The sequence below is a fragment of the Schistocerca americana genome, chromosome X, assembly GCF_021461395.2.
Source record: "Schistocerca americana isolate TAMUIC-IGC-003095 chromosome X, iqSchAmer2.1, whole genome shotgun sequence".
NCBI classification, from domain to species: domain Eukaryota; kingdom Metazoa; phylum Arthropoda; class Insecta; order Orthoptera; family Acrididae; genus Schistocerca; species Schistocerca americana.
Genome location: NC_060130.1, coordinates 442,688,864 through 442,701,892, shown reverse-complemented (window position 1 = coordinate 442,701,892; position 13,029 = coordinate 442,688,864). Strand labels below are relative to the sequence as shown.

General features: G+C 42.0%; 1 protein-coding gene across 2 annotated transcripts in view; it reads left to right on the top strand.

Annotated features, from left to right (window-relative positions):
• Positions 1-13,029, top strand: part of LOC124554895 (terminal uridylyltransferase 4-like) — a 182,551-nt gene that overhangs the window by 29,993 nt on the left and 139,529 nt on the right. For both annotated transcript variants that reach the window (XM_047128578.1, XM_047128577.1), the window contains one exon: positions 5,312-5,359. In XM_047128578.1, coding sequence (XP_046984534.1) covers positions 5,352-5,359 — 8 coding nt within the window. In that variant the 5' untranslated portion in view covers positions 5,312-5,351. The remainder of the gene's footprint in view (positions 1-5,311; positions 5,360-13,029) is intronic.

Below are 13,029 nucleotides of genomic sequence, written 5' to 3'. Positions count from 1 at the left end.
TTTTCGTCTCCCTTCACTACCTGAATAATTTCTTTTATCTCGTCATACATTTCATCTATTTCTTCTTCATCTGCAGAGCTAGTTGGCATATAAACTTGTACTACTGTAGTAGGCATGGGCTTTGTGTCTATCTTGGCCACAATCATGCGTTCACTATGCTGTTCGTGGTAGCTTACCCGTACTCCTATTTTTTTTTATTCATTATTAAACCTACTCCTGCGTTACCCCTATTTGATTTTGTATTTATAACCCTGTAATCACCTGACCAGAAGTCTTGTTCCTCCTGCCACCGAACTTCACTAATTCCCACTATATCTAACTTTAACCTATCCCTTTCCCTTTTTAAATTTTCTAACCTACCTGCCCTATTAAGGGATCTGACATTCCACGCTCCGATCCGTAGAACGCCAGTTTTCTTTCTCCTGATAACGCCGTCCTCCTGAGTAGTCCCCGCCCGGAGATCCGAATGGGGGACTATTTTACCTCCGGAATATTTTACCCAAGAGGACGCCATCATCATTTAATCATACAGTAAAGCTGCATGCCTTCGGGAAAAATTACGGCTGTAGTTTCCCCTTGCTTTCAGCCATTCGCAGTACCAGCACAGCAAGGCCGTTTTGGTTAATGTTACAAGGCCAGATCAGTCAATCATCCAGACTGTTGCCCCTGCAACTACTGAAAAGGCTGCTGTCCCTCTTCAGGAACCACATGTTTGTCTGGCCTCTCAACAGATACCCCTCCGTTGTGGTTGCACCTACGGTACAGCTATCTGTATCGCTGAGGCACGCAAGCCTCCCCACCAGCGGCAAGGTCCATGGTTCATGGAGTGGTATAATGTACAATACACTAACTAGCTAGGAGATGGTGATTCTAAGGGATATAAAGCTTTAGAGGAACTCAAACCTTATTGCAATGAAATTCACATTAAAAAACAAGAGTGCATTGGACATGTGCAGAAGCGCATGGGGGCTCGCTCGCTTGCGTAAACTAAAACAGACATTAGGATCCCAGAAGCTTAGTGATGGTAAGACCCTTGGAGGAAGAGGAAGATTGACAGATGAAGCAGTTGATAGATTGCAGAGGTATTATGGATGTGCAATTAGGCAAAATATAAGCAGCATTGACCGTATGAGGAGAGCAGTATGGGCATTATTTTTTCATACTGCATCAACAAATGAGCACCCACAGCATGCACTGTGCACATCAACAAATGAGCACCCACAGCATGCACTGTGCCCCACAGGTGATGTCTCACGGTGTAAGTACCAATCAAGAAAGGAAAATGTCCATAAAAACAGTTTGCCAAATGCTGTAATTGATGTAATTAAGCCCATATTCAGAGATTTATCACAGCCAAGTTTATCGGAAAAGTGTTTACATGGGCAAACATAAAATCCAAATGAAAGTGTAAATAATTTAATTTGGATTAGGATTTCCAAAAGAGCGTTTGTACAGATAAAAACATTGCATTTTGGAGTGTATGATGCAGTGGCAACATCCAGTGAAGGAAATATTATCAAATGTGATTTGCTGAAACGTTTAGGTTCCCCACCAAGAGACAACACCATTTCCACAGTGTGCCTAATTGATGAAGAAAGACTAAGAGGTGCAGGAAGAAGAGACAAAAGCCTACAACATGCAGCAATAGGGAAAAAAGACCAGTGAAAAGGAAACTAACACTGGAAAAAGAAGAGGATGCTGATAATCCATCATATGGGGCAGAAATGTATTGAAAAACTTTGGAAGCCATTTCCCGTAACTTTAAAATTTTCATCCTGATAACAGTATATCAATGAAATTTATACGCAATATTGCTTACTTCTTTTCTTTCATTTTTATAACAAATTGTAAAAAAAAAAAAAAAAAAAAGTTGTGTAATTCAAGAGTTATAGAAGAAAAAGTGCAAAATTTTAGAGAAAAAATAAGCATCTGTTTAAAAACATTGTGAAACAAAATCCAATAAATATTGCTTAACATGGCATTATAACTTTGTAGAGAAATATTCACTGAACGTGTAGTCCAAATTTCAGAGTAATATGTTTAATGGTTTTAGACAAATGTTCCTTCTATTTGCTAAAATTAACGTGGAGGAGATGGATTGTTCCGGCTCCCCTTAATTTATAGAAACTGATATAGTAGTTCTGTGTTGATACATGTGTAGTGTTGTGATGCTAATCTGTATGTAGCAGAGCATCTGTTCGTGTACAAAATTGCTTGGAAAGCCAGGAAATTAGTACCTGTATTCTTGCCAGACAGTACTTTTCTCAGCTTTGTGAAGTGGTTTTTCATTGAACCATTACATAGCATTAACCTTTCATTATTTTTCAGTCCCCTTCCAACAACACTCAACAATTTTTCTTTTACCCTTGCTTTGAAGCAAGGTAGCCTTCAGAAAAATTAGATTTTTTTCCGTTGTTGTGGGTTACATGCATGTTATTTGCACATCAGTTTCACATTAGAGATTGTGTTATAGATTCTGTAATGATACCTCAGCTGGACTCGTCTTCAGGACGACGATGGTTTGAACCTGTGCCTGGCTATCCTGATTTAGGTTTTCCATTATTTCCATAAATTGCTTCAGGCAAATGCCTGGATGGTTTCTTTGCAAGGGCACGGCCGACTTCCTTCCCTAATCCAATGGGAGTGGACCTAGCTGTTTGTCCCCTCCCTAAATCAACCAACCAATAATACCTCAACACACTGTGCAGATTGTTTTCTGAGAAAGCAACAGCTCAATGAAATTGCTATAACATTCTTATTTTCTTGAGAATATATGACGTTTTACTGCCTTTTGTTCCTATATACTTACCATATCACTAGAAATCTGCTTGAGTATTGTGAGAGTTAAGTTATTTCTCTCTTTTGGTTCGATTACTTAAAGAACTGCAGGCCAATACATTTTCTTATCAATATTACCTACTACAGACTGTGAGGATTATGTCATTTACATCAAAGATAGAAGTTTCACTAACACACAAAGTTTACATTTTATTTCATGTACAGTCTGGATGAGAACTGGTTAGCAGACAGTTTTGGTTTTTAAATAAATTGACATGTCTCCTTGCTATCACATTTTGAACCGAGTTCTGTGTTCTTGGGGGAAAATGAATTTCAGCAGGCATCCACAGGAGCAGAAAGCTGCTAGTCATGATTAACCACTTAGTTAAAAGTGTAATTTGAAGGCTTCTATCATGCAGGTGTACATATTTCACCTGACTATACTGATTTTAATTGCAACTAACAGTAGCCTTCCACATTCTGCCTATTATGATACTTGGTTAATTTGTGGTATAGTAGTAGCAATATGGAACTTTGGCAACATTTTGTGCATGCACCTTGATATGTAACTTTGTCAGTCATCACTAAAAATATAGTTTGTAAATTTAGTTAAGGTAAACAAGTTACAACAACAATAGTCAGACATAAATGGACAGTAAATGTTCCTACAGAGAGTTTGCAAATTAAAAAAAGAAGGAAAAGACGTGATTTTCAAAAATTTTTGGTGCGCTGCAGAATGTCATCAATTTCTTGTAGAAGTATGTCGTAAAATGTGTTAATCAGTCACATTTTTTCTGTATAATGTGAAAGAATTTCTCTACTTCAGATTATTTTTACCTTGTTTTCACAGAATAGCTGCAGCTAAATCACATTTTATCATTCAGTTCCAACTATGAGAATCGTATCGCCCAACTGATTAACTTCTCATACCTTAGGTTCACAGTTTTGTAAAAAATTTTAAGTGGCATCATGGTCACCTTTGACTTGGATTGTCAGAGGTTAGCGTGATATCTGTTGTAAAATAGCCTGAGTTGTGTACTATATCTAGTAGCAGGTTTCATACCTTGACTCGTGCAATTGATTTGGGTCTTTTCTAGCGTTCTTTACTTCTATGAGGTTGATTGGCAGAAGATACGTAAGTGATAATACAGTGAAGTGCATTTTAGAGGATACAGAAAATGAAGGGGAACTTACTTATGAGTGGTCAAGGAGAATATTAACTGATTCAATTTATATTTTTCTCCAATAAAGAAATAAATTAATACATTTTCTGTGACTCTTCTATAAATTCATCCTAAAAAATAAAATTAAAAAAAACTGATGTCGGTTATTTGAGGATAAATTTTGATTATGGAGACTAAAAATGATCTTTGGGATATCTTGCACAGCAATGTGACTTCACTGACATTGTTTTCTACCCTCACTGATTTGACATGACACTTTCTTTTGCTTTCCTTGATGTATCCCTCATCACTTTGAGCTTATTGTCCAACAGATACGTACCTGATTTGAATGCTACACATTCTCTCTCTCGGTGTTGTCTATAAGTAGATCCCTGCAGATAACTTTTTTGTGCTGTAAATTTTAAGGCACTTTCTGCTTTTTTGCACCAGATGCCTTTTGTAATCAACACTGTTATCACTACTGTGATTGTTTTGTTAATCTTAGTAGAAAGTAACTTATCTATTTGCAGCCCCGCTCTCCCTCTCCCATTTATTGCTTAAGAAAGCCTTAGCACAAAAGATATGGGCACTGTGCACCTGCCATTCACATGTCAGTGACTTATTTCATGGAAATAAGTACTTTATCATTCCTTCAGTATCACTCTGTGGTTAATAGAAATGGACTTAACTTTCATGTGATAATACATTCTTACATTGTGTGGGTTACTGTGTAAGCACACTATGAATTGCAATACCACAACTGTTCTGCACATGTTATACTGCGATGGCATATATTTGAATTGCTGTCTTCAATGCTATTTGACCACAAAATACAATATCTTGGTTCGCATATTTTCAGCTCTACAATATCATCCTGACTTACTTTACCATCTGTTTGACCTTTACTCTTACAATGACAAATGAGAAACGCTGAAATATTGTTGTTAATATAATGTACCGAACTGCTATTTGGCAGGAGTCACAATCAAATCCTGATACGGCAAATGTTATAGTGTTTTCAGTAATTTTGTTGCTGGCAGACACTCTAGAAATTCTTTGATTTGTTGCTGATTACTTATTTAGTGCTCATTAAAACTGAAGAATGGCTGTTTTCCCATTAAAAATTAAAGTTCAGTTAAAAAGTGGAAAATGTTGATAACTCTGTGAGAGTGCATTGATGGGCAACTTAAAGTACCAAGAAACTGCAGATTTTGCTGCATTGGCAAAATTAAACATTTAATGTTCCAATAGATTTGTTACAAGACCACAAATATTTCATAGTTACTATCCTAAAAATTTTGTGTGAAGTAATGTATTGTCTTGTCACAATAACAATTCATATATAAACATGGTTTCTTTGTTTCTCACAGGGAACGTATTCACTCGACTAAATGAATGTAAGCTGCCAACATGGAAGGGTAAGACATTATCTCTCTCTCTCTCTCTCTCTCTCTCTCTCTCTCTCTCTCTCGTGTGTGTGTGTGTGTGTGTGTGTGTGTGTGTGTGTGTGTGTGTAACTAATCTTTGTGTCAATGTTCTAGGCTAAATTTGCAAATAATTTTCAGTGTGACATTGAGAGATGGCATAACAAACCATATAAAAGCACTCATAGTTGTCTGTACAACACGGCTATATGTCTGACAGTCCATCAATACCATAGGGATGACAATGACACAGTCCACTAAGAATGTACTCGGGAGTCTCCCATGTTGGTCTTTCAGGAGTACATGTGTGGTTAGCATGGGGTCCTTAAGCCGTTGCAGATAACAATAGTACCTTTCCTTTTCTGCAGACCTACTCTAAAATTCCACCTTTTCTTTGACTCGACTTTCAGGACAGTTTCCTTCTACATCTACACCTACACCCTGCAAATCACACTTAAGTGCCTGGAAGAGGGCTCATTAAACCACCTTCACATTAATTCTGTATTATCTACTCTCGAACAGCACGTGGAAAAAACGAACAGCTGTATCTCTCCGTGGGAGCTCTGATTTCCCTTATTTTATTATGATGAAAATTTTTTTCATTTGTAGGTTAACTTCTACAAAATACTTTCACATTCAGAGGAGTAGTTTGGTGTTTGAAATTTCATGAGAAAATCACCCTACAATGAGAAATGTCTTTGTTTTAATGCTGACCACCTCAAATCCTGGATCATGTCCATGACACTCTCCCCCTTATTTCTTGATAATACAAGATGTGCTGCCATTGTTTGAACTTTCTCAATGTAGTCCATTAATCCTATCTGGCAAGGATCCCACTCACACAGCAGTACTTCAAAAGCATAGTGTAAGCAGTCTCTTATGTAGATCTGTGGCATCTTCTATGTGCTCTGCCTATAAATGCAGTCTTTGGTTCGCCTTCCCCAAAACATTTTCTATTTGTTCTTTCCAATTTAAGTTGTTCGTAATTGTAATTCCTAGGTATTTAGTTAAATTTTTGGCATTTAGATTTGATTGATGTATTATGTAACTGAAGTTTAATGGATTACTTCTAGCACTCGTGTGGATTACATCAAACTTTTGTGACTTTCCCACAATACAGATACCTTATCTAAATTTTTTGCAATTGGTTTTGATCTGATGACTTTTCTAGACAGTAAATGAATTCATATAGATAAGGTACAGCCGAGGGCTATAACACTACCTTGGGGAACACCAGAAATCACTTCTGTTTTACTTGAGAAGTTTATGTCAGTTACTATGAATGTGACCCCTCTAACAGGAAATCACGAATCCAGTCAATATTCTATAAGCATGCTATTTGATTACAAGCTGCTTGTGAGGTACAGTGTTGAAAGCCTTCTGGAAATCTAGAAATACAGAATCAATTTGAAATTCCTTGTTGATAGCACTCAACAGGTTGTATGAGTAAAAAGCTAGCTGTGATGCACAAAAACGATATGTTCTGAATACGTGTTGACTGTGTGTCAATAGACCATTCTCTTTGAGGTAATTCATAATGTTAGAACACAATATATATTCCAAAAGCCTGTTGCATATCAATGTTAATGATATGGCCCTGTAATTTAGTTGATTACTCCTATTGCATTACTTGAATATTGGTGTGACCTGTGCAACTTTCCAGTCTTTGGGTATGGATTTCATCAAGCGAGAGGTTGAATATGTTTGTTAAATATGGAGTTATTGCATCAGCATACTCCAAAAGGAACCTAATTGTTGTACAGTTGGGACTGGAAGACTTGCTTTTATTAAATGATTTAATTTGTTTCACTACTCTGAGAATATCTATTTCTAAGTTACTCATGTTGGCTGCTTGGCTGCTGTTCTTGATTCGAATTCCGGAATATTTACTTTGTCTTATATGGTGAAGGAATTTTGGAAGGCTGCATTTCGTAACTCTTCTGTAGCAGCACTGTCATCGATAGTATCACACAGAGATGGCATTGATTGTGTCTTGCCACTAGCATACTTTACATTTGACCAGCACGTCTTTGGATTTTCTGCCGGGTTTTGAGACAAAGTTTCGTTTTGGAAACTATTATAAGCATCTCACGTAGAAGTCCGCGCTAAATTTCAGGCGTCTGTAAAAGATCGCCAAGTTAGGAGATTTCGTGTCCATTTAAGTTTGGTATGCTTTTTTAGTTGTTTCCACAACAGTGTTCTGACCCATTTTGTGAATCATGAGTTCCATTGTTTAATGTATTTGGTATAAATCTCTCAGTTGCTGTCAATAACTATTTCTTTGAAATTGAGCCACATCTGGTCTACACATATGTTTGGAAGGAGTGAAAATTGCCTCGTAGGTCAAGTGATTTTTTTTTAAATTTTTTATTTTTATTTTTTAATTTTTTTTTAATAGATGTATCTTTCGTTTATTTTTGGAGGCTATGGGGGTTCCAGTACTCAGTCTTGCTACAACAGCCCTATGTTCTCTAATCCATATATCCATTTTGAGCTCATTATTAGCTCAGCGTTATTTGTTGCTAAGAGGTCAAGTGTGTTTTCACAACTGTTTACTATTCAAGTGGGCTCATGAACTAATCGCTTGAAATAATTTTCAGAGAATGTGTTCAACACCATTTTGGACGATGTTTCATGCATACCACCAGATTTAAAGATGTATTTTTGCCAACACATTGAGGGTAAATTGAAGTCACCACCAACTGTAATTGTATGAGTTGGTACATTTTTGAAATTAGACTCAAGTTTTCGTTGAACATTTCAGCAACTGTATCATCTGAATTGGGAAGTTGGTAAAGGATACAATTATTATTTTATTCTGGTTACCAAGAATGACCTCTACTCATACTAACTCACAGGAAAAATTTCGGCTGAATTTATCTCTGGCTTCAGCCACCTTTCAGTGCCTATAATGATTTGAGCATCAGTGCTTTCTATTAGTGCTTGGAGCTCTAGTACTTTCCCAACACAGCTATGACAATTGACAGCTTTTATACCAATGGTTCCTAGTTCCACGTTCTTCTTGTGCTTGACCTGCACCCTTTGAGACTGATGTCCTTTGTGTGCTCCCCCGAGGCCTCTAACCCAAAAAAAAAAAAAAAAAAAAAAAACCTACCCAGTCCACACTACGCAGCCCCCACTACTCGTGTAGCTGCCTCCTTTGTGTAATGGATTGTTGACCTATTTAGTGAAACCCGAAGCCCCACCACCTTATCACCTTATGGTGCAAATCGAGGAATCCGCAGCCTATATGGTCGCACAAACTTCTCCACTTGGATCTGTGGGCCCACAATCCGCCGACTATGCTGCAAATGGTGAGTTCTGCTTTCATCTCACAAGCAAGACTGGCAGCCGTCACCACTTCTGATAGCCGCAGAAAATGAGAGAGAATCTATTCCGATCCAAAGTGACACGCATCGTTGGTACTGATGTGAGACACCACCTGCAGTTGGCTGCACCCTGTGCTCTTCATAGCATCCGGAAGGACTCATTCTGTGTCTGGAATGACTCCACCCCGTATGCACATGGAGTGCACAGTGGCATTCTTCCCGCCATTGGCAGCCTTGTCTTTAAGGTGCCCATAACTCATCTGACATTGGAGTTCCCAACTACCAATAATCCCACCCTCTCTGACTGCCCAGATCTTGCAAGCCGAGAGGCTTCCTCTGAACCAGGACAAGTGACAGCTTCTGGCTGAAGGACAGTGTAAACCCTCGTGACAACTGACCTTTTCTGTAGGGTGCTGATTTTGGCTGCTTACCTCTTTCTTTCTTTTTTAGTCAAAGTTGTACAGTGTTGCAGATTGAGTGGGGAAGGTTGCCCAACACGTCACACATTCCATCCACTGTGCAGCTCCATCTTAAGCACCACTTGTCATAGTGGATCAAATTGGTGGCCCAAAACAATGCAATAGTGCCCTTTTTTTGGGGAGGGGGGTTCTCAGGCACCCTCGCAATTGTAGCTCCGTGATAATGCAGGGGACTCAGTGTTAGGAGGTGAATCCTTGGTCCCCAGGCAGAGGAGGCGGCACCATGATGAATGATCCACAGTGATCAAGATCGAACTATCTCATACTGGTGGCGACAATACTCCAGAAGTGTTACTGGAGGAATTATTGTTTCAGTTAAGAAAGGTATGACACACAAGTCTTGCCTTCCGTAGCCACATTATGGGAGGAAAGTAGATGAAATAGAAGTGGTAAGAGGTCTTCTACCAGTACCTAGTTTTTAGCTGAGCTGATGGTCCTTTATGACCACAACCTTTGCTTTTTGTTGAACATATTGAGGAAAAATTCAAGGCCCCCCAGGGGGTCCACAACTCTTTTTGTGGATACGTGCATGGCGAGCACGGGGCCCCGAGCTATTGCAGCCTTCTTTCTTTCCAGGGCTGCATTTCCTTCCCCTTCCCCCTCCTTGCTCCTTTCCCCTCGCCCTCTCCTCTCCCTCTCTTGGTGTCCTTGCCTATGTTGGCCCCCGCTATCCTCCTGGTTCTGTTGGTTTTACGATTTGGCTTTGTTGCGTAACCTCCTCCTCCTTTTGGCACTCCCTGGTCCCCCTCTGGGGTTTGACCTCCATTTCTAAATTTCTCTTCCATAGTGTGAGCCATTTGGGGAAGAGCACCTTACCTAGTGTCTCCAACGTGTGCCCTCCTAGTACATTCCACCTTTTCTTTCACATTGTTGTCTGATGCTAGGGTGCATAGCCAGCATGGTAGCCAGCCCGTGTGGTGGGGTCGCTACATACCCTTTTGGGTGAGCCCCCTGAACACACAGGGATCACACTTCTGATACCTAAGCTGTGACCACCTCATGCAAGCCTTGGAGTAGTTGCTCATCATCCTGGAGCATCAGAACTCCCGGCAATGGCCACCGTGCCAGATGGCCCTTGCTGTGGCTGGGTGGCGCTTGTGAGGAGAGCCCCTGATCGGAGTGGTTGGTATCAGGGCGGAAGCTATGCAAATGAAATGCATACGGTCCAGAACTCTGGCCGTTCTTCTGCGTGGAACTGATTCTTCGAGTGCTGCTTCTCTTGCCCCTTTGGCCTTCCCTTCCATGGCTACCCCCTGGGAAGAGTCAGGCCCATCAGCTAGGGGCGAAACCGTTCCCCCTTATCTGGTTTGCACCAGGACTGATGAGGATACTTTCACCAATACCAAACCTTTATTCTTTGTGGAACACATTGAAGACAAGTTTGGCGAAGTGGACTCCCTGAGCAAGATGCGGTCGGGTTCGTTGTTGATCAAAACTGCTTCAGCTGCCCAATCTGCCGCCCCTCGTGCCTGTACCCATCTTGGCACAATTCCTGTGTCCATTACCCCCCACCTGTCTCTAAATATGGTTCAAGGTGTGATTTTTCACAGGGACCTCATCCTTCAAACTGATGAGGAACTTTGTCCCAATCTCGGACGGCGGGGTGTTCACTTTGTTCGGCATGTTCAGAAGGGTCCTAAGGACAATCGCATTGATACTGGTGCCTTTATCCTGGCCTTCGAAGGGGATACCCTCCCTGAGAAAGTAAAGATTATGGTTTATCGATGTGATGTGAAGCCGTACATCCCACGTCCTATGAGGTGTTTTAAGTGCTTGCGTTTTGGCCACATGTCTTCCCGCTGTTCACAGGCCCCTCTCTGTGGTGACTGTGGACGTCCACTCCATGAGGGGAGTCCCTGTGTTCCCCCTCCTGTGTGTGTTAATTGTCATGGCAATCATTCTCCACGTTCACCAGATTGCCCAGTATATAAGAAGGAAAAGAAGATACAGGAGTGTAAGTCCCTCAATCGTTTAACCTACACAGAGGCTCGTAAGAAGTATACAAGTCTTCACCCTGTGTCCATGACATCTAGTTACGCTTTAGTTACATCTTCACCTCTTCCTCCCCCAATCCTGGACCTCCCCCCCCCCCCCCCACCCCCTCCCTTGTGGCTCCCGCACCTTCTGCTCTGGGCGCTGCTCCCCCTCCCCAGCCGGAGAAGTGTCCCACTCCTTCAGCGTCTGCCGGTCAAGCGCGCATCTCCCGGGATGCCCCTTCCCGGCACAAGGTCTGCTGCCACGTGACGACTGCAAGACCCGTAGTCTGTCGGCTCTGTGGTCGCCCGGTCTCTTTCTGTTCCCGATCTTGCTGCAGCTGGCTCCTTTATTCCACGCAGCCCTCCTTGATCTCAGCCTGAAAAGAAGAAGAAACACAAGTCCCGGGACAAAGAGCCTCTGGTGTCACCAGAGGTCCCATCCCCGGCTTCACAACCAGATTCTTACCTGTCGTTCATGGATGTCGCCCCCTCCTTGTCCGTGACGGGTGGCGACCCGGCGTTATGACTGGCTTTAGCGTGTTCAGCCCCCATTTAAATCATCGTTCTGTGGTTATCCAATGGAATTGTAATGGATACTATCGTCACCTTCCGGAATTGCACTCCCTTATTTCGTCTTACTCTGCAGCTTGTGTGGTTCTACAGGAATCTCATTTTACTGATGCTCACTCACCGACCCTCCGTGGGTTCCTTGTTTTCTGTTGAAATCAGGTAGGACCCCTACGGGCTTCTTGTGGCGTTTGTACGTTGGTCTGTACAGACATTGCTAGCACGTGGATTCTGCTTCAAACTACATTGGAAGCAGTTGCTGTTAGGGTCCACTTGGACTCTGAGGTCATGGTTTGCAATCTTCATCTCCCTCCTGACAGGACTCTTACACCTGCTGCCTTAACTGTGCTTCTTCAGCAACTTCCTCCTCCCTTCCTCCTCCTTGGGGATTTTAATGCTCATCATCCCTTGTGGGGCAGTGCATTTCCATCTAGACGAGGTCTTCTCATAGACCAGTTTATTGCAGACCACGACTTGTGCCTTCTTAATGGTGGCTCCCGTACTCATTTCAGTGCCGGTCATGGTACCTTTTCTGCCATTGATCTTTCTCTTTCTTCTCCCTCTCTCCTCCCTTCATTACACTGGTTGCCACACGACGACCTTTGTGATAGTGACCATTTCCCGTTGATTCTCTCTCTCTCTCTCTCTCTCTCTCTCTCTCTCCCCGCTCCCCGATGGACAGGTTACCTTCTTGGTCTTTCCAATGCGCTGATTGGCCTCTATACACTGCACAGGTCGTGTTTTCTCCCTCTTTGTCGGGTTGTATTGATGACGTCCTACGTGACGTGTCTGACGCAATTGTTCGCGCTGCTAGCCTTGCTGTCCCGCACTCATCTGAACCATTTCGTCGCCGGCAAGTCCCGTGATGGAGTACGGCCATTGCCATTGCCATCCGTGATCGCCGTCGAACTTTGCAACACTTTAAGAGGCACCCATCCGTAGCCAGCCGTACTAACTTTAAACGCCTTCGCGTTAAAGCCCGTTATTTAATCAGACAGAGCAAGCAGATATGTTGGGAACGATTTGTTTCTTCCCTCGGTTCTACTGTCCCTCTGACACGGGTATGGGCTACACTTCGCTCTCTCCAAGGTTGCCATCGGCAGTCCACGCTCCCAGGCCTTCACCTCCCAGATGGCCTTTGTGCGGACCCGTTAGTTCTTGCGGAACATCTTGCGACCCATTTTGCAATGGCATTAGCATCAGCCTCCTATCCGGCTGCTTTCCTTCACCAGAAACAGCGGGCCGAAGCTTCCACCTTATGTTTTACCCCTTGTGAGTCAGAATCTTACAACGAACCTTTTACTGAATGGGAA